At 46.9% G+C, this 25,282-nt stretch overlaps 1 protein-coding gene across 3 annotated transcripts; it reads left to right on the top strand.

The window, feature by feature from the left end:
* Nucleotides 1-159: 159 nt before the first annotated feature.
* HIPK1 (homeodomain interacting protein kinase 1) lies at nucleotides 160-25,282 on the top strand. 3 transcript variants are annotated; one of them, XM_059867578.1, is made up of 16 exons: nucleotides 160-316; nucleotides 1,281-2,358; nucleotides 7,525-7,648; nucleotides 9,631-9,750; nucleotides 10,487-10,573; nucleotides 11,401-11,585; nucleotides 11,873-12,035; nucleotides 12,396-12,618; nucleotides 13,462-13,583; nucleotides 15,134-15,268; nucleotides 17,750-17,889; nucleotides 18,043-18,225; nucleotides 18,719-18,934; nucleotides 19,187-19,425; nucleotides 19,760-19,908; nucleotides 20,760-25,282. In XM_059867578.1, the coding sequence occupies exons 2-16, from the start codon at nucleotides 1,283-1,285 to the stop codon at nucleotides 21,243-21,245; spliced, it is 3,648 nt and encodes a 1,215-aa protein (XP_059723561.1). In that variant the 5' UTR covers nucleotides 160-316; nucleotides 1,281-1,282; the 3' UTR covers nucleotides 21,246-25,282. The 3 variants fall into 3 exon arrangements, with proteins under 3 accessions (XP_059723561.1, XP_059723560.1, XP_059723562.1); XM_059867577.1 differs by having other exon boundaries at nucleotides 17,747-17,889; XM_059867579.1 differs by lacking the exon at nucleotides 15,134-15,268 and having other exon boundaries at nucleotides 17,747-17,889.

Raw genomic sequence — 25,282 nt, 5'->3', positions numbered from 1 at the left:
GCCCGCTCGGGGCTCGGCTGGCTCGGCCTGTGCGGGCGCTCGGGGCCCGGAGCGGCGGCGGGAGCGCGGCGGGGCCGGGGGCGCTCGGGCCCGGGGCGGCGGCGGGACGGGGCGGGGGGAGCCCGGCCGGGCCGTGAGGGCGCGGCGGAGCCTGGCGGCGGCGGCGGAGCGGCCTGGGGGCTCCCCCCGGCGAGCGCGGGCCGAGCGGGCCGGGCCGGCGGCCGTGGCGGGGCTATGATGAGCCCGCTGCGGGGCTCCGCACCCCCGCGTGTCCCCCAGGCAGGTCCGGCCCGCGGCTGAGAACCCCCCACCGGCGGTGAGTGCGGGCGGCGGGGCCCGGCGGGGCGGGCAGGCCCGGGCCCGCCCCTTCCCCCGCGCTGGGGCTGCGCCGGGCCGGGGAGGGCCGGGGCGGCGGCGGCGGGGCCGGGCCCGAGCCCCGGTAACGGCCCGGCCCGGCGGGCTCCGCTCCCGGCGGGCTCCGCTCCCGGCCTTCCGGGCGCTGCCCCGCGGGGAGGCTGGGCCTGCCGCGGTTGGGTTTCCCACCGAGTCTGTTTTTACAGTGCCTAGGAAACAGGCCTGGGGACGGGATCGTAATTCTCGCAGGGTCTTCCCACTTCCTGCGCTCCCCCCATCCTCAGTATTGTTTTCTCCAGTGCTGGGGTTTTTTTTAGCCTGGAGAAAAGGCGGCTCGGGAGTGACCTTATCACTCTTTGCAACTCCCTGAAAGGAGGGTGTAGCCAGGTGGGGGTCGGGTTCCTCTCCCGGGTAACCAACGGCAGGACAAGAGCAGAGTGTTGAGCTGCACCAGGGAAGGTTTAGGTTGGACAAAAGGAGGAATTTGTTCACTCGTTAGGCACTGGAACGGGCTGCCCAGGGAGCTGGTGGAGTCACCGTCCCTGTAGGTGTTTGAGCAACTGGACGTGGCACTGAGCGCTCTGGTCTCGGTGACAGGGTGGTATTTGGTCACCAGGTTGGACTCGATGATCTCAGAGGTCTTTCCAACCGAGTTGACTCTGTGATTCGTGTCATGTCCTGGGACTCCTTTAGCTCTTAGAGAGCTGGATGAAGAGCCGTGTGCTTCTCAGATGCAGTAATCCCACTGTACAGCCTCACTCAGTGATGCCCTTAGGGCAGCACTTACAGAGGTTCCCTTCCTCAGTGATGGGCACTGCATGGTGCTCAGAAAAACACTGGATTCTTGTCGTTCTGGGTTTTGTGCAGATAGAGGATCTTGTCCATCCCAACTGCTGCCCCTTACAAGTTCTCCTCTTCCTTTCCAGGTATGGCCTCACAGCTGCAGGTGTTCTCCCCTCCGTCAGTATCCTCGAGTGCCTTCTGCAGTGCCAAGAAACTGAAAGTGGAGCCGTCTGTCTGGGATGTTTCAGGACAGAGCAGTAGTGACAAGTATTATACCCACAGCAAAAACCTCCCAGCAGCTCAAGGGCAAGCCAGCTCCTCTCATCAGGTAGCCAATTTCAGCATCCCTGCCTACGACCAGAACCTCCTTCTCCCCGCTCCCTCCGTTGAGCACATCGTGGTCACCGCGGCCGACAGCACCGGCAGCAGCGCCACAGCGTCCTTCCAGAGCAGCCAGACCATCACCCACAGGAGCAACGTTTCTTTGCTGGAACCATACCAAAAATGTGGATTAAAAAGGAAAAGTGAAGAGGTTGACAGCAACGGTAGTGTGCAGATCATTGAGGAACATCCACCTCTCATGCTGCAAAACAGACCTGCGGTGGGAGCTGCGGCCACGACCACCACGGTCACCACAAAGAGCAGCAGCTCCAGTGGGGAGGGAGATTATCAGCTGGTCCAGCATGAGATCCTGTGCTCCATGACCAACAGCTATGAGGTCTTGGAATTCCTGGGACGAGGGACGTTCGGGCAGGTGGCGAAATGTTGGAAACGTAGCACGAAGGAGATTGTAGCCATCAAAATCCTGAAGAACCACCCTTCGTACGCCCGGCAGGGCCAGATCGAGGTGAGCATCCTGTCTCGCCTGAGCAGTGAGAATGCTGATGAGTACAACTTTGTCCGCTCCTACGAGTGCTTTCAACACAAGAATCATACATGCCTTGTCTTTGAGATGCTGGAACAGAACTTATATGATTTCTTAAAGCAAAACAAGTTCAGTCCGTTGCCCTTGAAGTACATCCGGCCCATCCTGCAGCAAGTGGCAACTGCCTTGATGAAGCTGAAGAGCTTGGGTCTGATCCACGCTGATTTGAAGCCAGAGAACATCATGTTGGTGGATCCTGCACGCCAGCCCTACAGAGTGAAGGTGATAGACTTTGGGTCAGCCAGCCACGTGTCCAAGGCCGTGTGCTCCACGTACCTGCAGTCACGGTATTACAGGTAAGCACTGCCCTGAGCCAGGTCAGGCTGATCCTGCTGGGGGCTCCTTCTGCAGACACTGAGCTTTCCTGTCTAACCCCAGCTGAGGTGCAGCAGGAAGTCATCGGCTCTGCATGTTTCCTGGAGATTTCTTCTGAAAGCTGGATGTAAATAAATAGAATGTCTGCCTTAGGGTGGCCTGATCTGCAGCCCAGCACCTTCCTTTCCCTCCCAGATCAGTGCACTAAGTTGATTTTATCCTGTCCACTGGCTTGTATGAAGTGGCAAACTGGAGAAGAGTTAAGTGGTGCATTTGAGGTTGTCTGCTGTGATCTGAAACTATTCCATTAACCTTGGACATTTAGAAGGGAGAGAAGTCAAAGGGATGCCAATTTCTATTCGCTTTTGTTTCTTCTGATTCTTCATCTTTGTCTGAACCCCCCTTCAGGAGCACATGACTTCCTGTGTCAACCTTGGCTAAGTCATGCTTTCATGAGACCTGCAGCTCCCTTAGAGCAGTGATGAGAAAGATCTCTGCTCCACTTAACAATGTGGAGATGTCTTGTGCCCTACTCCTGCCCAAGAATTAAAACTAAATTATGGCCAGAAACGTTAAAACTCAGAGACTGTGCGTAAAGCAAGCTGTGCTATTTCTTTCAATTATTCCTCCAGCTTGGCTCTGTTAAGTCTGTATTTTAATTTAAGTAGCAGCAGACTTCAATAAATGGATGCAGAAAGAACTTCTGGCTTCAAAGGGCTGCGAAGAGTCTGTGCTGTGTTGTCAGGGCTGCTTTGGGTGGAATGTGAGCTCACTTGACGCAAAACTCAGAACTAGTATCTGGTCCTTCCAGCTGGGACCAGACAGGACTGAGACACTCCGCCCCACCCTGTGTCTCTGCCCTGTTTGATGTCTTCCCTGGCTGCTCACTTCACTTTTAAAGCCTGGCTTATTGTAGGTTTGCTCTGTTCATCCCTCACGCTCCCTGTGTGCTTGCTCCCTTTGTTTTTGTGTTGTTTTTCTTCTAACTCCAACACCCAGTACCAGCTTTCCATGACATTCCTTTCATGTGATACAGACTTTTCTTAATCCATTGCTCATGATCTTTGCTCAGCTTGTTGGCACCAATCTTTCCAATTCCAAACTATTGATTGGTGTGGGTTTTTTTTGTAGTGCAGTTATCCCCTGTGCCCCCAGCTCTGTAAAAACACTCACTCTCTAAAATACATCATCAGTTTTGTTGTTATTGCATGGAAAGAGGTGACCACTGGTCAAGAATCTGCTCTATCTGCCTTGCCACATGTGTCAGCAAAGCAGTTTGGGGAGGCCCATGGTGCTCTCCATTTTCTGGTATCTCAGAAAACAGATTTAGCTGAGGAAAAGCAGTGAGGGGTGATAAGAATCTTCCAGGGGCTGCAGGGAGGGAAATTCCTGCTCCATCGGTCTGTGGGGCACTGGACTCCAGCCCCTTGCAGCTCCCTGGGGTGACTGACTCTGCCAGAAAGGCAAATAACCTGGGATTAGGTGGTGTTGGACTGTCTGCTTGGCTGGAGTGAAGAATGCTGTGATGTGGAAATCTAGTATTTAGTGATATGTAATTAGTCAAATGGTGATGATTACTAAAATCCATATCTAGGAATTTACAGAGATGGTGCAGAAACCAGCTCATTGTGGGAGAACTGGATTGCTGTACCCATATTCACATTAAGTTAGTCTTCAGATGAGTTCCAAGTTGGAAGTTTTTTCAATGCTGTGTTTAATGAAAGAGTGTAGACCAATTCTTCCTATGGTTCTCTGTCAGCCATTAAAAATAAACTTCTCTGTGCTCACTTTTGAGCTTTCAATCCCTGTTACTGACACTTGGGTAACCTCTGCTGTGGAAAGATCCCTTTTCCACAGCAACTGCTGCTGCCTCTGCTGCCTGACCCCACTCAGGAGGGGCAGTTCTGCTGCTCACACTTCAAAGGCTGAGCAGAAGTGCCCATGAAGAATTCTTTGGCTCTGAAGCCCATCATGGAGTAGGGGTAGATCATCTCTCTGCAGAGAACAGTTTCTGTGGCAGTTCTAGGATGTTTTTGCAGTAATTCCTCACCTGAAAACGAGAGTACCATCCTCAGGTTGCCTTTGTTCTTGGGGAGGATGACCAATGGAAGGAAACAGTGTGCAGAAATAAAAAATCCCTGCAATACTGATCTCCCTGCTGTACAGAGTGGGGTTTACTCCTGTCCTGTGTTGAAAGGGAGTGCAGCCATCCTGGCAGTTTTACTCAGCTCCCTGCCTCCTGGTGCTGCCTGTGGGCCACTGTGGAGCACAGACTGTGGGACTGGACAATCTGGGCCCTGAGAAGGTGGCCCTGAGCACTGGGGGAGCTGCAGAGTGCAGGAGTATCCATTTCTCACCTCTGCTTTGGGCTCCATGACCTACTTCTGTCCCAGCCATGCTGGCCTGGGGAGCAGCAGTGCCTGCTGCCAAGTCTAACTCTGCTAATCCAGCTCTGAGCTGGCCCTGCTGCTCCCTGCACTTCTGCACTTGCACAGGTTCTGTGTTCCCACCATCCCCAGGCACAGGTGTAAACACGAGGTGTTTGGAAATGCTGGGAGGGAGTCTTGCAGTTTTCTGGGGCTGCTGTGAGTCCTTTCTCTTCTGAGAGTGCCTGAGTGTATTTGTCAGCTTTGGGAGGCAGTGCTTAGCAAGCATCTGTGCAAAGAGTGTTGTTGATTTTATTTCAAAGAGCTTAAGATAGTAAAATCACTTTAATCTCTGGCAGAGCAGCTATGGAAGTGACCTCTGCCTGCTGTCCTGGTTCAGCTCACATCTCATAAGGCTGCTAATTGCAGTGGTGTAAAAGGAGATGAGAGAAAGTCTGATTTCCCAGCCCTGTCCTGCAATCAGAATCAAATCAGGTGGCTCATGAGAAGTTCATTTATTTAGTTGCAGGGAATAAAATACAAGACTTCAACTTGCTATCATTATGGGATTGAGATTTAGGAATATGTGAGTCTGTTCCATCCTGGAATGAAAGACCAACAAACTGCCCCAAATCTCTATTTCCATTGGAATTGGTGGGGAGTTTTTAACACACTAGAGAAGAATTAGCATGCTCTGCATATTCCACAAGCCATCTATATTTTAGTTTGTTTGCCAGTCCAAGTGCAGCATGCCTTATATGACAGGTCTGGGTCCTTTCTGAGTGGAAATTCCTACATCAGGATCATCAAGAGGGGCAGTGCAGTTTGCTGATGATGGCTCATAAAGTAATGGCAAGGGGGACTCCTGTGTAAATGTATGAATTGTACTTTTTCTGCTTGTGAAGAAAGAGATTCCTCTGGTTTGCACCTCTTAATTAGCCTGTAGAAAGTTGTATCCCTCCTAGCATATTTCCTTAAAATATAAATGTTGGCAGGAGAGTCAGCATTCAGATATCAGCTACTGCTTGTACTTGCACAATCATTCTGTATTTTCACATGTGAGAAACCTTTCCAAAGTCAACAACTGCCAGGAGCAGCCAAACAAGAAGGTAGAAACAGATCAGTGTTGAGTGGAGAGTGTCATTATGCCTCAGCTTGAGCAATCTGTTATTCTGATTACTGAAGGTGTATCATGGCTCTGGTTTGGGGGCTCAGACATAATAAAATCTGGATAATAAAGAATAAATGTGACCTCACTGCAGCTGGTTAGGCTGTTTATGTTTTTTATAGAATCCCAGAGTGGTTTGGGTTGGAAGGGAGCTTGAAGCTCATCTCATGCCACCCCTGCCCTGGGCAGGGACACCTTCCAGTATCCCAGGTTGCTCCAAGCTCCATCCAGCCTGGCCTTTTCTGATCCTGTGCTTTCCCAGGTGCCCTGTGCCTGAGCAGCTGGGCTGAGTGCCTCTGATTTGGAGACACCTGTGTAGACACCTGAAACAAAAGGTGTGTCTGTGTCACCACTGCACAAAGGGTGATTAATTGGGGAGTCACTTCTTGCCATGGACAAACAGTTGGGAGGCTGAGGAGTCCAGGGGGGCGAGTGTCAAATTTACTGACACCTGTACATTATGCAAGCCCTGGTTTTTAGAATTCAGTAGAGGGATCAGAGCTGGTTTCAGAGCCTTTTTTAACAACTGAAGTATCCATAGTGTAACACCAGAAATGCCACACAAGCCCTGGGGCATGACCAGGAAATGGATAGCTGGGAGTTTAGGGCTTTTCTGTCTTCCTTTGCTCTTGTGTTAGTTATTCATGATGAAGCTCAAGGCTTTTGTATTTCCTGTACTTTCCAGGGTAAATTCCCACAACAGCTCACCTGGGGCTTGCAGCACCTGGGGTTTTGTGCTCTATGCAAATGCAGGACCAGAATTTCTCCTGCCAGAACAGCCTCAGTTTCTTTCTGAACTCTGTGTAGGTGAAGAGCTGTACTAAAACATCCTTCTGTGTTGTGAGTCAGCTCCAGACAGAAATCTCCCTGAAATTCCACCTTGTTAGAGAAGCAAACCCTGCTTGGAGTGTGAGGTTTTTTTATCACCTCCCCCTAAAGGCTGGGCCAGACAGGTGCATTTTGCATTAGGTGTGGTTGAGTGCACAGAAACCTGAAACACAACCTCCAGCTGGGCTCTCTGTGTCCATTTTAGACTCGAAACTCTCTGAGCAAACCCTGCATGAAAACCTGCTGATAGAAACCCAGCTGCTCTCTGAGGAGCTCCTTTTCCTGGCTCTGCAGGTGCTCCTCTTTCCCACATGAAGCAGGCAGCCTCCTGCAGCTGCTTACCTGGGCTCTCAAGACCTTCTCCTAGGAAAGTCTCTGTTTGCCAGAGCTTTTCTTTCCAGTTCTGTTAGGATAGGCTGGACTAGATGATCTTGAAGGTCTCTCCATAATTCTGTGATGCTGTGTGCTGTCTCAGGGACACCTCACATGCTGTCAGGTGTAATTAAACTGATTACTCAAGGAGTAACTTTATGCAAATGTGATGTAAAAGCCTCCTAGGATCTGGGGGGCACTGTGGCAATAAAATAATCCACCTAAGTGAAAAAAAGATTGGGATCCATTAGGCCACCCAAGGAAACAACTTCTGCTTTAAAGTGAATAATTTATATTCACTCAAGTTTACTTGTGTATGGAGAGGCTTTACCCAGAGAGGTTTACAGGGGAGAAATGCAGCTTTCAGAGTAGAAGATCTGACTTTGGCCTTTTCTTTCCCTTTCCCTTTCCAGAGCTCCTGAGATCATCCTGGGTTTGCCGTTCTGTGAAGCCATTGACATGTGGTCACTGGGCTGTGTCATAGCTGAGCTCTTCCTGGGCTGGCCTCTGTACCCAGGAGCATCTGAGTACGACCAGGTGAGAGCACGTGGGGGGTGTGGGATCTTCACCTGAAAGATTTGATTTTCTGTGTTCAAACCCTGCTGAACCCCCCGTGTCCTGCATCAGCTTTCATCAGTGCACATTGCTGCTGTCTGAGCTCATTTTCTCTCTGTGATGTTCCCATTGTCTCTGGGCAGGGAGCACGGAGTTCTCTGTGTTTTCACTTCAGCTGAGTGTATCCTGTCCAAAAAAAGGGGCCAATTTGCAGTTAACCCCTGGTTTCCAAACCCAAAAGCTGTTAAAACACCTTCCTGCCAAAGCAGAAGCGAGGTGTGTGTGCCCTGGTGTGAAACAGCCTCTGTAATTTCACCATGAGGGCAGTTCTTCCATGTGGGGACAGAGCAAGCCTATCATTCCTGCCCTGTTAATACCTACAGCAACCCTCAGTTTTTATGCAAAGTGTGAGCCTCAAGCTGTCTTTGGAATCCAAGGGCAAGACTCTGAGAGGCATCTTGAACTAATTAGTCCTTTCTGTGGATACTTGGCATTATTACCTGGCCTAGTCAGTGCCTATAAAAGGACAAAAAGTCTGTGAGAGGGGTTTTTTTCAGAGTAGCTTTTCCACTGGGGTTTTTACGGTGGGATCTTGTTGCAGTGCTTGGTATGGTTTTCCTTATAAAATACATGAATTCCTGATAAAATACATGAAAACTTACTAAGTGTCTCACATGTGTCTTCCCAGCACTCTAAATTTCCAGAGGAAACACAGTGGTACCTTAATGAGCACAGTGAGTTAGAAAGTAGCTGAGGTAGGGGCTGGTGGTTTCCTTGTGCTCTGAGTTTTGTGTAATTTCTGAGAACCTTATCTGCTGGTGTAGGTGGCTGGGGAGGAGCTGCTTTTTCCATTGCTTAATGACAAGATTTTGCAGCCCTCTGTGAGGTGTGACTTCATGGGGTTCATTTTGATGTCTGAATTTCCCTTGAAGACTGAGGATGACTTGGCTTTCATGTTTTTTTGAGATTCTGCAGCAGCAAGTGAAAGTTGAGGTGGAACTTGTGAGAGGACCTCTCCAGGAATGAGTTCATGGGCTGGGATGGGATTTACAGCTATTTTTTTAAAAACCCTTTGGCTGTAAAGCAAAAGTTTGTCCTGTAAAAATAGAACTGCTACCTGAACTATTGTGTAGGTACAAGAAATATTCACATGCAGACACTTGGATCCACCTTGGCTTAATTGAAAAGTGAGCCCATAAATTCCTGTGATCACAGGCTGGGACAGTGCTCTGTTTTGGCACAGTGGCATAGCAGGAGTTTGGCAAATAAGAAATGCTAAGAATCTGTAAAGGATCTGTAATTGATGGTTTGATCAAGGCATAGTTATCTTAACACTGTGGAGTTTTTTATACATTTGCTATTTTCTTTCCTTTTGAGCATACCTTTTTAATTGTTATCCCTTTACCTTATCAATACCACCACAAGGATTCAGGTGCATCTTCCAAAATTCTGAGCCATTTTTTTAACATGTAAAAATAAGTGTAGTAAATGTGTTTCAGGATATTTGGTCTTGGTTTCTTGGTCAGTGAGAGCTTTGCCATGATGTTACTCTGAAGTTGTGTGCCTAGCATATTTTGTAGGCAGGCACAGCAGTGTTGCTTGGATAATCATGCCTTTAATTATTTATACATACATGATAAATTCTGTTGTATTTTTCCTTCAAAATATCTATTGCTTACACTGTTTAATGTCTTAAAAACATACAGTCTGCTTGCATAAACATTAGCAAAAAATATTTCCATAAAATAAGAAAGATGCATTTAAAACCTAAAGTTTCTGTGTGATTGCAAAAGTGGCTTTATAAACCCTTGAGATAGTCCCTTTAATTTTGCAGTTTGGCATATCTGGGCAGTCTTTCTTTACAGGTAATTTCCTATTAGCTGAACAAACCTGGCTGTTAATCACCCCATTAGCTGTGAATTCTTTATGGTGGGAGTCCTCACTCTTGTAATTTTCTTTCCTAGATTCGTTATATTTCACAAACTCAAGGCCTTCCAGCGGAGTATCTTCTCAGTGCAGGAACGAAAACAAGCAGGTTTTTTAACAGAGATCCAAATTTGGGATACCCACTGTGGAGGCTCAAGGTTTGTCTGTCTCTCCCATCCCCAATTCTCCTTTGTTCGTTGAGGATTTGATAGAAATTCCCACCCAGTTTTGGGTGCTGTGCAAACACTGTGAGTGAGGATTGGCTTTGGAACGTGCCTGGCTGGGGCTCTGAGGTTGCAGGAGCTGTGCAGAGCTCCTGGTGCTGCTCTGACAAAAGCAGCAGTGATGATAGCACCAGCAAAGGGTGGGTGTTCCTCATTGAGATAATGGCTGCTTATTATGGGCTGCTCATTCTCAGGGAAGTGTGTCATCTTGTTGTCATCTCCTGACAATCCAGCCAGTAAAATATGGAGTATTTTGTGATGGGTTTGCTGGTTTATCAGGAATCTGGTTTTGGGTTGGCAGGGGACAGGAAAGAATGGGATTTAGGCCTCATTTGCCTTTGAGCAGCCAAAAGAAGGGAATTTTGCCTTTCTTCTTTGTAGAAGAGGGATTTAAAATATTTATAGCCTCTTTCTAAATCAGAAACCTTCAGTTCTTCTGGCTAATGCCCTACCCAAGGCAGCCTTGAAATGAAGTCATGCTGTTGTTAATTCAGCTTTGCAATGAATGATCTTTCCAGCTGAGGGAAAGGGTCCCAGGGCTCCTTGGTTTGACCTGCTGGTGTGTGGTGTGTCTGAAAGCAGCAACTGATCATCTGCCTCAGCAATTTCTTGCTGCCTTTTCCTTATGAATACTCAATATCTCAGTTTATACTTATGTTTTCTCTTATAGACCCCAGAAGAACATGAGTTGGAAACAGGAATAAAATCAAAAGAAGCTCGGAAATATATATTCAACTGTTTGGATGATATGGCGCAGGTGTGTGGGCATCTTGGGACACAGATAACTCACTCATTTGCCACATATAATTTAGTATCTTTCGTTTTTTGGGGGATCTCTAAAAATGAGGCTCCTGTGCTGGGGCACCTCTTCCACTGCCACTTCAGAGCACTGATGGAGATTTACAGTGGTGCCAATTTGCATCAGAAATCAGTGGATTTAAAACAGTCAGAATGTTAATTATAAACCTGTTTGAAATGTTTTGTGTTTTCTTATGCCTCAGTGTGTTAGCAGGAGTGTGCCCAGCCTGTTCCCAGTATAGTAGGGCAGTAGGAGAGCTGAGCCCCTTCAAATGTGTTTGTAGGATTAAACCTCTTCTGAGACTTTGGAAATAGTGACAAGAACTACAGATCAGTCTTATTTTCATTCTCTCTTTAGAGGTAAAATGAAGGAATATCTAAGTGGTTTAAATATCATGAGGCCTTAAATCTTGAATATAAATTTTCTGTCACTTTTGTAGCTGTTACCATCAGGTTACATCTGTGCAGAGAAGGTGGAATCATTCTGGCTTGCTAGGCCCTTATAGATCCCCCCAACACATGAGGGCATTTTGGCAGTGAGTGGAGAATGAAGCCTGGTTGGTCCCTTTGAATGGACCCAACTCCCTGTTGAGAAGAGAATGCCACGTGCAAGTTTGACTTTCTCTCCTAGGACGAGCAGGGGAAAGGCAGTGTGCTAGCACTGTGATACCTGAAATTGCTCTGGCTGAGAGACAGGAATGCTTCATAACTGTTTCTGACATTATTGAGCTGTTGGGCAGCAGTTGATTTGGTGCTTGTGTGAACTGCTCCCATGTGATTTTGCAGGTGAATATGTCTACAGACTTAGAGGGGACTGACATGTTGGCAGAGAAGGCTGACCGAAGGGAATACATTGATTTGTTGAAGAAAATGTTGACAATTGATGCAGATAAGAGAATTACTCCACTGAAGACTTTGAACCATTCGTTTGTTACGATGGCACATCTGCTGGACTTCCCCCACAGTAACCAGTAAGCTCCCTTGGATGGGCTGTTTTGTTTCAGGATTTGCTGGAATCACAGAGCAGCACTTCCCAGCTTTCTGTCAGTGCTATTTTCTGCAGTTCCTGGCTGATCTGAAAATAGCAATGGCATGTGTAAGGAATGGAATGTTCATAAGCTTCCTTTTCATGTTTTAGGACATTCTTTGTTGGTTTAAAAGAACCCAAACCTAAAGCACATGCATCAAGTTGGGAATCTGTCACATCTGTGTCCTGTTTTTACAAATCTGATGTTTTCCTTCTGTCATTCTGTTCCAGTGTGAAATCTTGCTTTCAGAACATGGAGATCTGCAAGAGAAGAGTGAACATGTATGATACAGTGAATCAGATCAAGAGCCCTTTCACCACTCACGTTGCTCCTAACACAAGCACAAACCTGACAATGAGCTTTAACAACCAGCTCAACACAGTACACAACCAGGTATAGCATCTTTCACCTATTTTTATCTTAATCAAAGACATGGAGTAGGCTGATTTGGTGCATTCAGGCCAAAACTTAAACTACTCTCCAAAATTCATAGTCTTGTCTCAAAGTCCAATTTTCCAAAAGTCAGACCAAGGAATCTCTTTACTTCATGTGTTGAAAATTTGTCAGTTCAGCAACATAAGTTAATTGGGTGCAGTTCATGTTTTTTGTTCTGTGTTGTCTTAAGCCTTTTACTTCAAACATTTTTCCAGGTGCTTTCCTCCCAGTTTTATATTGATGGTTCCTGTTGTTTGTTTTATAACAAAGAGAGATAAAATTACAGGAGATAAGTGATTTTTTTGTTTGTTTTTCTAGGCCAGTGTGTTGGCTTCCAATTCCACTGCTGCTGCTACTCTTTCCCTGGCCAACTCTGACGTCTCCCTGCTCAACTACCAGTCTGCCCTGTACCCATCCTCTGCAGCCCCAGTGGCAGGAGTGGCTCAGCAGAGCGTTTCCCTGCAGCCTGGAACCACCCAGATCTGCACACAGACAGACCCCTTCCAGCAGACCTTCATTGTTTGTCCCCCTGCTTTCCAAAGTAAGCCCAGAACCCTTTGTGTGATGCTGAGGTTTCAGCCAGTTAAGGCAGGGAAAGTTGTGATTTGCACTAAACTGAGAAAAGCCTGGCTAGAGCAGAGCTCTCTGTGGGTGTCACACAAGGCTCTTGCATCAGAAGGAGGTGCAGAACCAGGTCAGACGTGTGCAGGCAGCTTGATTCCCTTCCAGGTCGTGCTGGAACAGGTGACAGGACCTTGCCTGCCTGGGTTGCAGGCTCCAGCTGCTTGCTCAACCAGTTTTTCCCCCCAAACTGAACACAGCAGCATTCCACAGAAAGCAGGGAGCAGAGGAGCCAGACCTGCCTGAAAATCAGTGTGTCTTGCTGTGTTTGTTATCTCAACAGTAAATATCTGGTGTTTGAGCCTCAGTTCACAACCCTGATGCAGGTTTTTGCCACCAGCAGATTGTCCCAGGTTGTGGGTCAGTGAGCTCAGCACAGGCAGCTCTGTTTGTGCCTCTGTTCATCCTCAGGGTTCTGCAGTTAGGCTGATACCTGGATTGTCTTAGTCTGGAGGGTTATTTGTGACATGGGACCTGATGGTGTAAGGCTTGAACTTTCACCTTGTCTCAAGCAGGTTGGAATTGGGAGTCTGTGTCTGTTTCTGCAAACCAGACTCCACAGAGCTGAGCTGTCCATCATGGCCCTGCAGGGTCCCAGGGTGCAGAAGTATTTACTTCAGCTGATGTTTTACTGGGATTTTGTCAAAGCTTTTCTATCCCTTAATCCCACCCTATTCTCTGCCCTTACCTAGCAGGAATTTGATTTTTGGAAACAAATGAAAGAATAGTGCAGCAGCTTAGTGATGTGTCTTCTCCTCCACAGCTGGACTTCAGGCAACTACAAAGCATTCTGGGTTCCCAGTCAGGATGGAAAATGCTGTCCCAATTGTGCCACAAGCACCTGCAGCACAGCCACTGCAGATCCAGTCTGGAGTTCTCACACAGGTAAAAAAACCACCTCAACCCCCTCATAGGCTCAGCTGCAATTCCAGCATCCAGGAGAGCCTGCCTGAGTGCAGGGGGTTCTCAGGACACACTGAAAGGTTAAATGCAGGTCACTTCTAAGACAGTTATTTTCTTTTGTTTTCTTTTTCTGGAATATTTAAAGTCTGAACTATTTTATGTCATGTGCCTCCCTGGTTTTAGGAGTTTGATTTAATAATGGGAATAAGTATGTGGTTTTCAGCTGCTAAAAACAGGCTGTATTTTTCAGGCATGGACACTGCCTGTAAGGCAGTGCTGGTCATTTTTGCCTACACTTTAAAAACGTGGCAGGAGAAATTATTGCTGTGAGAAGTGAGATCCCGGTAAACAGAGGTGACAACACAGATTACTCATGCTAAAATTTCATCTTTAAATCAACAAAATTATTTCTGAATCCTTCTCAGCTAGTTACATTCTGAGTGTGAATTAATGTGTAGCAATGACATATCTATTTCTGCAGTTTGCAGTTTAAGCAACATACAATACCAAAATTCATAAATCATTCTAAAAATGCTGTTTTAAATATTAGTAATGTGTCATAAATTAAACCCATTTTTAATTTCCAGAAAGTAATCCTTTAATGTACAATAAGTGCCCAGTGATTCACAAGTTTTATTCACTGAAAATTTGTAGTTGCCTTTATAATTAAGTGCATTTTTATTTATTTGCATCGTTTTAGTTTCTGCTGGCATTAACACATAGTCTGTTAGTTTTACTCTTCAGGCAGCATATTGCACTTACAGACCTTCTTGTAGAGGAGTAATTTTTAGTTTGTTCAGTCCAAATGTTTAGGTGGCATTCTGTGATTGCTGGTTTCTTTAGCATTAATGATACAGGTCACAGTATCCAAAAAGCAGAATCCACTTGAAGGCCCACCTGAATCCAAGAGTGCAAATTGTACACCAAGAATCTAATTTAAATTAGACATTTGATGGACTAATACATGTCTGGGTGGTTTCATCACAGATAACTTTGCTCTTTCATGACACCAAAGACCTGCTGTGCCTTCCATGAAATCCCATAGTTTACCTTTTCTCAAGAGTTCTGTGTGTGGATTTGAAGGTCTGACAGCAAGTGCAGGGAGCTGCCCGGGGTGCACTGTGCCATGGCTAGTGCAGCGTGGCTGTCACTTGCCCTCTGGGACCCAGTAAGTGCCAGTAGCTGAACTCACTTTGACTTTTGAAATGTGTCATCAGAGAGCCATCCCGTCCCCAGATTTTTCCCCAGCTCATTTGGACTTTTGAACTGTGTCAGCGGAGAGGTCCTGTCCCCAAATTTTTCCCCAACCTGTTTTGACTTTTGAACTGTGTCACTGGGCTGGAGATTCCCAGTTCCTCGTGCTCTCCTCGGGGCCCTGGAGGTGCCTGTGGAGCAGTGCAGGGTCTGGGTGTTGGTGCTGCTGTCGGTGTCGGTGCGTCCCTTCCCTCCGCGCCCGGCCCTGCCCAGCGCACTGACCTGCACTGACCTGCCTCAGCTCGTGTGTTTCACTCACTGCCTGATCTACATTTCAGGGAAGCTGTACACCACTAATGGTAGCAACTCTTCATCCTCAAGTAGCCACCATCACGCCGCAGTATGCGGTGCCCTTTACCCTGAACTGCGCAGCCGGCCGGCCGGCGCTGGTCGAACAGACGGCTGCAGTACTGGTAATTGCCTCCCTTGATTGTGTTCACTAACTGAGTTTTTGTTTTAACTTAGACTTGCAGAGGGCATGGAAGCATGTGCCATCTTGTGGCTGTGTTCTTGCTACATCTTAATGTCTTGTTGTTTTCCTCCCCAACATTGCTGAAGCACTGTCTGACTCTGACGTTTAGTGTGGCTCTGTAAAGAATCCAGATCCATTGACTATTACCTTTGCTAGCCTAGTATTGAAAGCTCTTCTAAACTAGACCCTAGAAGAGTTGTAATCATTCTTGTTCTTCACTTACTCTCCTATCTTTGCCTTTTGATTGTGGAATACAAAGGAATCAGTCTTTAGCTTGACTCTGCTACAGGTACCTGGATGGCCAGAATTTGACTTCTTGGCAAGTTAGCTCCATATATTGTTTGCAACACGTGTAAAGCTGCTTTGTATGGAGAAGTGTTTCAGATCATTAAGCGCAGGCTAAAGTCCCTAATGACAGCAAATCCTTTAATGTTTTGCTCTGGCAGTTGATTTCTCTTAACCTCTGTTGAACATTGATGATAATTTTCTGGCCTTTTGTTATTTATAGCCAATCGCACGTAGCTTGCTTCATCCAGATAAAGATTCTGTTCCTCACAGATACTTTCAGTTGATATGTATTTCTTGGTTGAAATTAAAGGTGAGCTCTAGTATCCAAAATGGCAATAGCTAGCTTTTAGGTCATTTGGAACAATTTGAAAAAAGGATGGGGGAAAGGAATGAACACACCGTTAAGAAATGTACGTTTGCAAAATTGTCCTCTTCTGTATTCTGGCACCTGCATCAGAACAACTTTGCAAGTGCCACAAAGAAGTCATTGTAAAACTCCAGAATCAGATCAGTGAAGCTTATGAAAACATTGCAGTGCACTGAAGTGCTGGTATCCTCACATGTCCTTCAAAGCACATTCCATTGTGTGAACCATGTTGTTTCTTGTGGCTTTAAAGTGGTAGTTTGAATGTCGTTTTCTTCCGAGAGGGAGACCTCTGCTGAAGTGGAATTTGCTCGAGTCATACCTGTCCTGAAATTTAAACCCACTCATTTGAGTTCTTGTGAACCAAGTGAGCTGCTCCCTGGTTCTGGGGATGGGAAGGCAGGAGAGTGGGGTTCTCCTGGTCACAGCTCTGAGCTAAACAGACCCAGGGGTGCTTCTTCTTTCCTCCTGTTGAATTTTGATTGCTGAAAGGCTGCAATCTGGGCTCCAAAAACAGCAAGGGGTGACTATAGCAGAGCTTGGGACACAAGTGAGTTGTTAGTGATGTTTTCCAAAGTGTATTTGGGCTTTGATTCAACAGGCAAATTCTGTTCTGCTGTATGTGTGCAGTGGACTTGAGGTTCAACTCCCCTGTACAGCAGTGGGGATCAGAGCCGGCTGTCTCCAGACTCTGAGCCTGCATTCTGAATTTCTCTGGAGGACTTGACTAGTTCTGTTTGGATTCTGGGAGCCTTTGGCGTGAATTTGCTCACCTTTAGTGCTTCCAACACTTCTCCCTTGCTGCTTCCCCTGAGTTTGCATTAGCCATTTGCTAAGCTTTGCATATTTTTGTCCTTCCTCTGTCAAAACAGTTCGTCGCTTGGAAGGCCCGATTTCTGCCTCTCATTGGGAATTTATATCTTGCTGTATTAAACTCTCTGCTTTGTCTTGTGCAGGTGTTGGCTTTTGGAAAGACGCATGGTGTGACTTTTAACATATTTCTCTTTTTATTTTTTTTTCGATGTTGTTATTATTATTATTATTATTATTATTATTCCGCTTATGTTGGCAGAGGTTTTAGCAGCTCTCTGCTTTGAAGGCTTCTTGTTCGGAACTGGTATTTATTTGTACTAAGTGGATCTGTTACTTGCAGAAATACTGAATTTAAAACAATAGGTTTTGCAGTTTAAACTGCAGGACAGAAAGCCATATATTATCAAAATCGTGGAAATATTACTCTGTCAAATTTATTTGGACAGAAACAGTGATAATATTAATGAATTGAACCTGCCTTCATGTAACTAAATTAACTCTCAAGGTAGCTTTTCTTAAATGCTTCAGCTGAGGTGGGTGAATTTCCACAGTAATGACACCATCTCAGCTCTCCCAGTGTGAGCCCTGCCTGCAAGGCAGAAAAGCAGAAAGGACCAAACTGGTTTCATATTTTGGGACCTTTCAGCAGAACAGTGGTGTGAGTTCACGTTCAGAAGGAGTCCCAAGCACTGCTGCTGCACCTGGCAGTGCAATACCTGGCTGCACGATATGAACACTTTGCTCCAGGTGACAGCAGTGATAAAAGAGATCAGCAAAATGTTGGGGAAGTTTATTCCTCTGATTTTCTTGTCCTTGGGAAAACATGCAAGGATGAGCTGTATCTCTGCAAGCTAACAATCCACCCCAGTGCATTTATTGCTTGGACAGATCTCTGCCTGCCCCTGCAGGAACTGAAGCCTAGTGATCCTCGTGTCTGTGTTTGTTGTTTTGCAGCAGGCCTGGCCGGGGGGAACCCAGCAGATCCTGCTCCCTTCCACCTGGCAGCAGCTCCCAGGGGTTGCTTTGCACAACTCTGTCCAGCCTGCAGCCGTGATCCCCGAGACCATCGGCAGCAGCCAGCAGCTGGCTGACTGGAGGTAGGGATTGCAGGAGCTCCAGCTCCCTGCCAAGTGGGAATGCATCCATCACAGAGCCCACAATGTCTCCCTTCCCCTCAGGGGCTCGCTGCAGCTCGTGGTTCCTGCAGTGTAGTCATGGGATTTGGGTCTCTTGTTTCTTCTCTGCTCCAGGAATGCACATTCCCATGGAAATCAGTACAGCACTCTCATGCAACAGCCATCTCTGCTGACCAACCACGTGACATTGGCCACAGCACAGCCTCTGAATGTTGGGGTTGCTCATGTTGTGAGGCAGCAGCAGAGCAGCAATGTGCCAGCAAAGAAGAACAAGCAGCCAGCACCGAGCACAGCCAAGTAAGGATTCCATTGCTTCCTTTCCCAGTCCTAGAAAAGCCACTAGTTTGTTTTTGGAGGTTGCCTTTTTGGTGTGAAAAAGGCATCTTCTGATCACGGAGGCATTGAGGGTGTAACTTTATTATGCTACAATTACATTTAAAGATGTCTTGGAAAAAGCCTTTGTGCTGTCGTCACTGATTTAAATTATATTAATTTCAGTGAGTGCAAGGACATGGTTGACCAAGTGCTGGTTTTACAGAGGGGTTTTGCACTCCTGGGGTCTTGGTGCCATAGCAGTGCAAGTGACAGAAGTGTTGAACGAGAGGTGGCAGTTTCTGGCAGTGTTCAGGTGGCTCAGTCCCATTCAGAGCATCCCTGAGTGCCTTTGGCCATGTCTGTGGCACTTTGCTGTTTGAGCGTGTGCTCTGAGGTTCTCTTCATGTCCATGCTGGTGTGTTCCTAATGCTGCTTGTCTGAGCTGGAGCTGAACCCTGCTGTGCTTTCCCTGCAGGCCCAGCTCATCTCTGGAGCCTGTGCCCACCCAAGTGTACTCTCTGATTGGGAGCAGCCCCCTGCGCTCCACCTCGTCCTCGTCCAACGTGCTGGTGCCCGTGCAGGAGCAGCACCAGCCCATCGTCATCCCCGACACTCCCAGCCCCCCTGTCAGTGTCATCACCATCCGCAGCGACACCGACGAGGAGGAGGACAGCAAATACAAACCTGCCAGGTGGGCTGTTCATTTGGGCTGGGCTGGGCTCATCAGGGAGAGGGGGGAGCACGGTGTGTGAGCCCTGGGCAGGCTCAGAAGAGCTGCATAAAACAGGATATTCCCCATCACATCTCTGTGTTGTTGTGCCTGTAGTGAATCCGAGTTTTAATGGACAAGGAGGGAGGGTGTGAAATCCCAGAGGGAGATCTGTAATCTGGTGGGCAAAGCTAGAACATTTCCCATTTGTATTTTGTCTTTTTCCCCCTGCAGTTTGGGTATGAAGCAGAGATCCAACGTCATCAGCTACGTCACCGTCAACGACTCCCCTGACTCGGACTCGTCCCTGAGCAGCCCCTATGCCCCAGACCCCCTGTCCTCGCTCAGGAGCACTGGGGGGACCCTGGAGCTGCCCAGCAGAGCTGCTGCTGACAGCTCCAGCTCCCGCACCATCATCGTCCCACCCCTGAAGATGCAGCTCAATGATTGCATCGTAGCCACCCAGGCTTCAGGTGGGTGTCTCAGGGTGCTCTGCCAGGGCTCAGGTGCTCTCCTGTCCTTGTGACACATTCATCCTCACAGTTCTGGACTTTCCACAATGGGTCTTTCTCAGCTTTAGTTTCACAGCTGCTGTTCTGAAAGCCTTGGTCTGTTTTCATAGTCATTGGTGGATTTACCTTTCATTTACATGTGGCTGCATTCAGGAAGATCTGTAACCATTCCTGATGGTTTCTTAGTCACACTTGAAATCGTAATTAAAGCAAAGTCTCTGTGACAGAAACAGTCAGTTTGGTGCCTAGAGCTGTGGGAAGGGGAGGAGTGGACTGAGCTTGTGGTATCTTGCAGGCATCCTGAGCAGCAGCAGCAGCAGCAGCAGTAAGAGCAAGCCAGTGGCCTCAGTGAGCGGGCAGTCGTCAGGATGCTGCATCACACCCACGGGGTACCGCTCCCACCGCGTGGTCACCAACGGCGTGCAGCCCCTCAACCTCAGCCAGGTGAGCCCACCTGCCTCTGCTGCCCTGGGGCTGCTTTCACAGCTGCTTCAGGAACCTCTGGGGCAGGGAGGAAGGGGCTTGCAAGAGGATCAGTAGTTGCAAGTGCTCATTCTTCGGAGCTGGTTCTGTCCTGGGGTGGTGCAGGATAGGACAGGTGTGGTTGTGTCCACAGTCTCTCTTCGTGCTCCTTGTCACACCTGACTTACAGCAGGTCCTTCTTGCCACTCGGGAGGGTGACACCAAGGTCCAGCTGTTGAATTAGAATAACTCTGAAGGCACAGTATGAGGAAATTCTTTAGTTCTTTACCTTTCTTTAGACCTCACAGAGCTCCAACCAGTAGCTTAAGACTGGACTTTCTCTCACAAATTAACCGTTGACAGCCGGCATCTTTGGATGTTTCAGTTCAAAGATTGGTTTCACTTCATTTTGTGTCAGGACTTCAGATCTCTGGGTCACACTGCAGCAGCCTCTCTGAGCAGAGGGAGTGTTGTTACCCCTGCAGTTCACTTCTGGCATGGGCACCAGACTGGTGCTAAAACAGGGCAGCCCTGCTTCCACCCTCTCAACGTGCAGAGGAGTAGATGTGCGAGGAGTTCTGGGTCAGATCTAGGACCTGCCCTCACTTGTCCAGCTGTGGTACCCCCCGGGTGGCAGTTGGCCCCACTGCAGTGGAAAAGTGTCACCTTTGTCCCCAGGGAAGTGCAGTCACCTTCTCAGATCTGCGGGAGGGCGTCACGAGGGAGGATCTGCAGCTGTGTCAGGGGGGATGGAGGTGTCCATGCGGGGTCTCTGGCTGCCCCTTGCTCACCTGAGCATGACCACTAACCTCATGTACTCCCTCCCCTTGCAGAACCAGCAGACCACAGTGCTGGCCTCCCAGGAGAGAAACGGCAATGCTGTCCCACGCCGGCAGCAAGCTTACGTGGCCCCCCTCACGTCAACGATTTCTCAGGCTCCCTACACGTTCCAGCACAGCAGCCCAGTGCATCCCCACCTGGCAGCAGCCACGGCCAGTGCCCACCTGTCCAGCCAGCCCCACATGTACACTTATGCCCCCAGCACTGCTGCCACGCTGGGCTCCACCACGTCCATCGCCCACCTGTTCTCCCCACAGGGCTCGTCGCGCCACACCACCTACGCTGCCCACCCCAGCACCCTGGTGCACCAGGTCCCTGTCAGCGTGGGGCCCAGCCTGCTGACCTCTGCCAACGTCCCCCCCGCCCAGTACCAACACCAGTTCGCTCCCCAGTCCTATATTGGTGCTTCCAGAGGATCTGCTATTTACACTGGATACCCGCTGAGCCCCACCAAGATCAACCAGTACTCCTACTTGTAGTTCCCAGTGAAGCGCTGTCCTGCGAGGGGCCTGAGAGGCTGGAGAGGATTTCAGGTGAACCTTTGCCTGGGAGTGACTGCCTGGTTCGTGTTTCTCCCTGATCTGGTTGTATGTTGTTCCCAAATGTCGCTGGTGAGTTCAGTCACTAACTGAGCAGCATGCTTTGTTACCAGTACGAGGGTCACTAATTAAGTTTTTAAAATTTTACTTACTTTTTATAGATGCTTTTAAAAAATTCATGGTCACGTTTATTTAAAATTGTTCTGTTGTGCTAATCAAAAGGGGTGTCAAATCAGTGTCTCAGAAGACAGATCCTGATGTCTTTTTTAACTTGTGTAACTTAAACAAAAAGATTTGCAGATTCTATTTTAGCAGCTTGCACAAATCCACGTTGCCACTAAAATGTGCATGTTTATCTCATTACGTTGCTGGGGCAGTTTTAAAATCAGATTTAATATTTTGACATCTGTTCTGTAATTCACTTTGTCTTTAACAAATTGCTGGTTCTGAAAAGCCATTACATCCATATGTGTTTCTGTCAAAGGTATTTTGTTTACTCCTCTGCTTTGTTTAAGGACTGGTAGAGGCAGCTGCCTTATGCCAGCAACACGATACATTCAGGAGTCTGTAAAACCCTGGAGTCTGCTTTGTTTTCTCAAAAATTCTCCATAACCCAGCTGAATTTTTGTTGTGTTCGTTGCAGAATTCTTCTAAGTGGTTCAAACTGTATTCAGGATCTCACTGTGTGACAGAGCTCAGCAGCTCTGTCAGGGTGGTGTTGTTGTCTCCAGTTGAGAGTGAATAATGCAGCATTGCTCTAAAATTTGGTTTCTGCAGCTTATTCGATGCTGGCCCTATAATGGAGCTGGATTCCTTCACAGAAGCACAGGGCTTTGCTTTGTTCTGTTTTTCTTAATATTTTTGCCTCACGTGATTCATTTAGGAGGGAGATAAATTTGAAATACAATGAAACATCACTGTATTGATGTGTACAGCTTTTTATACTCCTGTGAGCGTATCCTCCTGGATATGTCAGCAGCTACTCTAAAGCGCTCTTAATAAGACTTGTAAACAGTACGTGCATGTAGGAATTGCAAGGAAAAAAAAAAGAAAAAACAAGACAAAAAAAGAGAAAGAAAAAGAAAAAAGGAAAAAAAAAATCCAGATTTTAAAGTTTATTACTGAATTTAAAACTATTTTAGAAGTTTTGTATTGGTGGTGTTTTAATATTTTACAGAAAATGAAATATGTACATATTGATTAGAAAAATATAACAAGCAAAACTTCCTGCTAACCCCAAATGTTCTGTCTTTGTAATCAAAATGTGTAGTGATTATACTTGAACTCTGTACTTAGTGTTTGTCTAATTCTTAAACGTTCCTGGGGATGGAAGTGTTGTATCCTTTGTATTTAAACCAAAATGAATTGATTCATGTTGGAATGTATGTGATATAATGCAATGGTTAGAGCTCATCACTGTAGCACTGAGAGAGGAGTAGAGCTTCACGAGAGGAAAGGATACCTTGGATTTGTTTTGCACAGGTATGTGTGATGAAGAGTTGTTTGGTGTGTCCCCTTATTGTAGTGCCTTAAATGATGATGTAGTGTGACTAGAGTTTACAGTGAGCTTGCCTTACGAGGGACCAGCAAGCCCCCGTCGAATTGAAGCAATTCACCCACCCAGCTCCCCCAGCCAGAGCAGCAGGATGGTGCAGAGCCCTCTCCCTGTCACCGCTCTCATCCCAGCTCCGTTCTTGTTCCCAGTGAAGCGACGTCCCCTCGAAGCTTTCCCTTGAAATGGCACATGTACTGTTAGTGTCTGTCAGTGCATTTCGGATAAGGTAGTGCTGGGAATGCATTGGAATGTTTAGTCTAATATTGCAGAAGTGATTAAATAACGTGCAATCACTTTTATTAGGTTTAGTGTAGCGTTACCTTCCCCCACAGGAATAGCAGATGTGTCGTGTAAAATATTGCTAGCTTGGTGATAGAATATTTATACCAAAGAGAGCCTGCTGTAAAGCACATAATACCATTAAAAAGTTTTATAGCTACTGCTAATGTGGAGTTGTTGGGAAGGTCTGTCAGCTGTAGCCCTAGTTAGTGTTCAGAGGAAATACTCACTTTGGATAATCAGTGCAGGTTTTGGACTACGCTTTGTTTTCTTGGGTCCCTTGTAGTAGGAATTATTTCTCATCTAACACACAAAGTATCTTGTCCAGAAGGATGATATAAACTGGTCTGAGCGGTGGCGTGACCGCAGCAATAAGAGGTTTGGTAACCTTGAACCCCAGTTTATGTTCCGTCCCAGTGGGAAGGAGGCCAGTCCTGACCTGGCTGTGGCAAGAAGTGCCCAAGCCATTTCTGCAAGGCCACGTTCCTGCTAGAAGGAAGCCTGGACTGGCCTGAGGTGGAGGGAGCAGGGAGGGCTGGAGGGCTGTGGAGCTGGGCAGTAGCGTTAGCCCCCGTTGATGTTCAGTGTGTTTGTAGAGAACCAACCTTGCTGTGCCACATCGTTGCTGCAAACGATGCTGTTTGTTGCTGTAGGCACTTTGTTGCTTTTTTTGACATTGCTTGTGTTCAGTACTTGCCTTGAGATACCTCTTGGGTACAGAGTTGTGCCTTTCCACCAAAAGGCAAACCAAGCTCCAACTCCCTGTTTCACAAATAGGACTTTGTGGAAAACTCTTCACTAACAGGAAAAAGAAAAAAGACCTCTAGCGAAATCTGCTAATCGTTTTGAGAACTTGCCCACTTTCCCTTAAAACCAGCAGCTTGTAATGTCCATTTAGAGGACCTTGGAACACAATTAGCCCCAATCAAATGTATTCCCAAAGCACGGTGTCATCTCCTCCACTGCCCGAGTTCCCAGAAGTGTTGGAACGGGGAGGATGGGATGGAAATGATGTAGGTGAAATCAAACGTGCTCCATTTGGAACAAGCTGTCAAATAACACCCCAGACTTCCTCTGTGATACACAGCAAACCCCACCCCAGCAGGGCCAGGGCCTCCCGGTCTGGCCCCAGTATATGATGCCCAGTTTAGGTGTGTTGTGTTCTGCTCTAAGGAGATACATCCATCCCTTCTTCCCTTGCATATCCAGCCTCAAATTGGGTTCAAGAATTGACTCTCCTCATTGTCAGAGCCTGCTACACATTTTTGGAGAGAAGTCTGCTATCTCTGGGTAGGAATTGGCATCCTTCAGTTTCCTTCACAGCTAGTTTGGGATTCACCTTTGGAATATTTGATAGCCAGCTAGTGGTCCCAGCTAGGTTTGTCTGTGTGATTCTTGAGCTGTTCAATCAGTTTTCTCTTACCTGACCTGTATTTGCAGCTGTGATAGCCCCTGCAGAGGCAACTCCTGAGGCTTTCCTGCTTAGCACCTAATTGATGGGATGCAGTAATTTACCTCTGACTCAGCAATTTCTTTTAGTACATGAAACTAAATTGCTTCTAAATGACAGGATTGGCACAGCCCTGCTTTCTTTTTTTTAATTTTATTTAAACTTCTGAATGGTGCCGCATGTCCACATGGTTGTTTGTTGCTAAACTTTATATAATGTGTGATTTCAGATTCAGCTTGAACTATATCTATCTCACTACATGTAGCAGTACATTATATGTAATGTTAGTATTTCTGCTTGAATCCTTGATATTGCAATGGAATTCCTACTTTATTAAATGTATTTGATATGCTAGTTACTGTGTAAAATTTAACTTTCTTTTATGGTTGTGCTCTTCCTTTTTACAAGCCGCTAGATACAGGTAGTTTCTGACAATTACTGATCTATGTTTGTATTGCTGATGTACTTAGGGGGTATGTAAAAATCATTTTAACAAAAGAAATAGATATTTAAAAATTTAATACTAACTATATGGGAGAAGGGTCCATTGTGAAAACATAGTTTATCTTTGGATTCAATGTTTGTCTTTGGTTTTACAAAGTAGCTTGTATTTTAAGTATTTTCTACATAATATGGTAAAAATGTAGAACAATTGCAATGCATCAATAAAAAGGGTTAATTTTCTGTACTCTA

The sequence above is a fragment of the Haemorhous mexicanus genome, chromosome 25 (genome assembly GCF_027477595.1).
Source record: "Haemorhous mexicanus isolate bHaeMex1 chromosome 25, bHaeMex1.pri, whole genome shotgun sequence".
Classification (NCBI taxonomy): domain Eukaryota; kingdom Metazoa; phylum Chordata; class Aves; order Passeriformes; family Fringillidae; genus Haemorhous; species Haemorhous mexicanus.
This window is presented reverse-complemented; position numbering and strand designations above follow the sequence as displayed.

Coding starts and splice junctions, on each gene's coding strand:
- HIPK1 (XM_059867577.1), top strand. CDS start 1,283: ATGGCCTCACAGCTGCAGGTGTTCTCCCCTCCGTCAGTATCCTCGAGT. Junction 7,649..9,630: donor GAGCATCTGAGTACGACCAG/GTGAGAGCACGT, acceptor TTTCTTTCCTAG/ATTCGTTATATTTCACAAAC. Junction 13,584..15,133: donor AGTCTGGAGTTCTCACACAG/GTAAAAAAACCA, acceptor TCTACATTTCAG/GGAAGCTGTACACCACTAAT.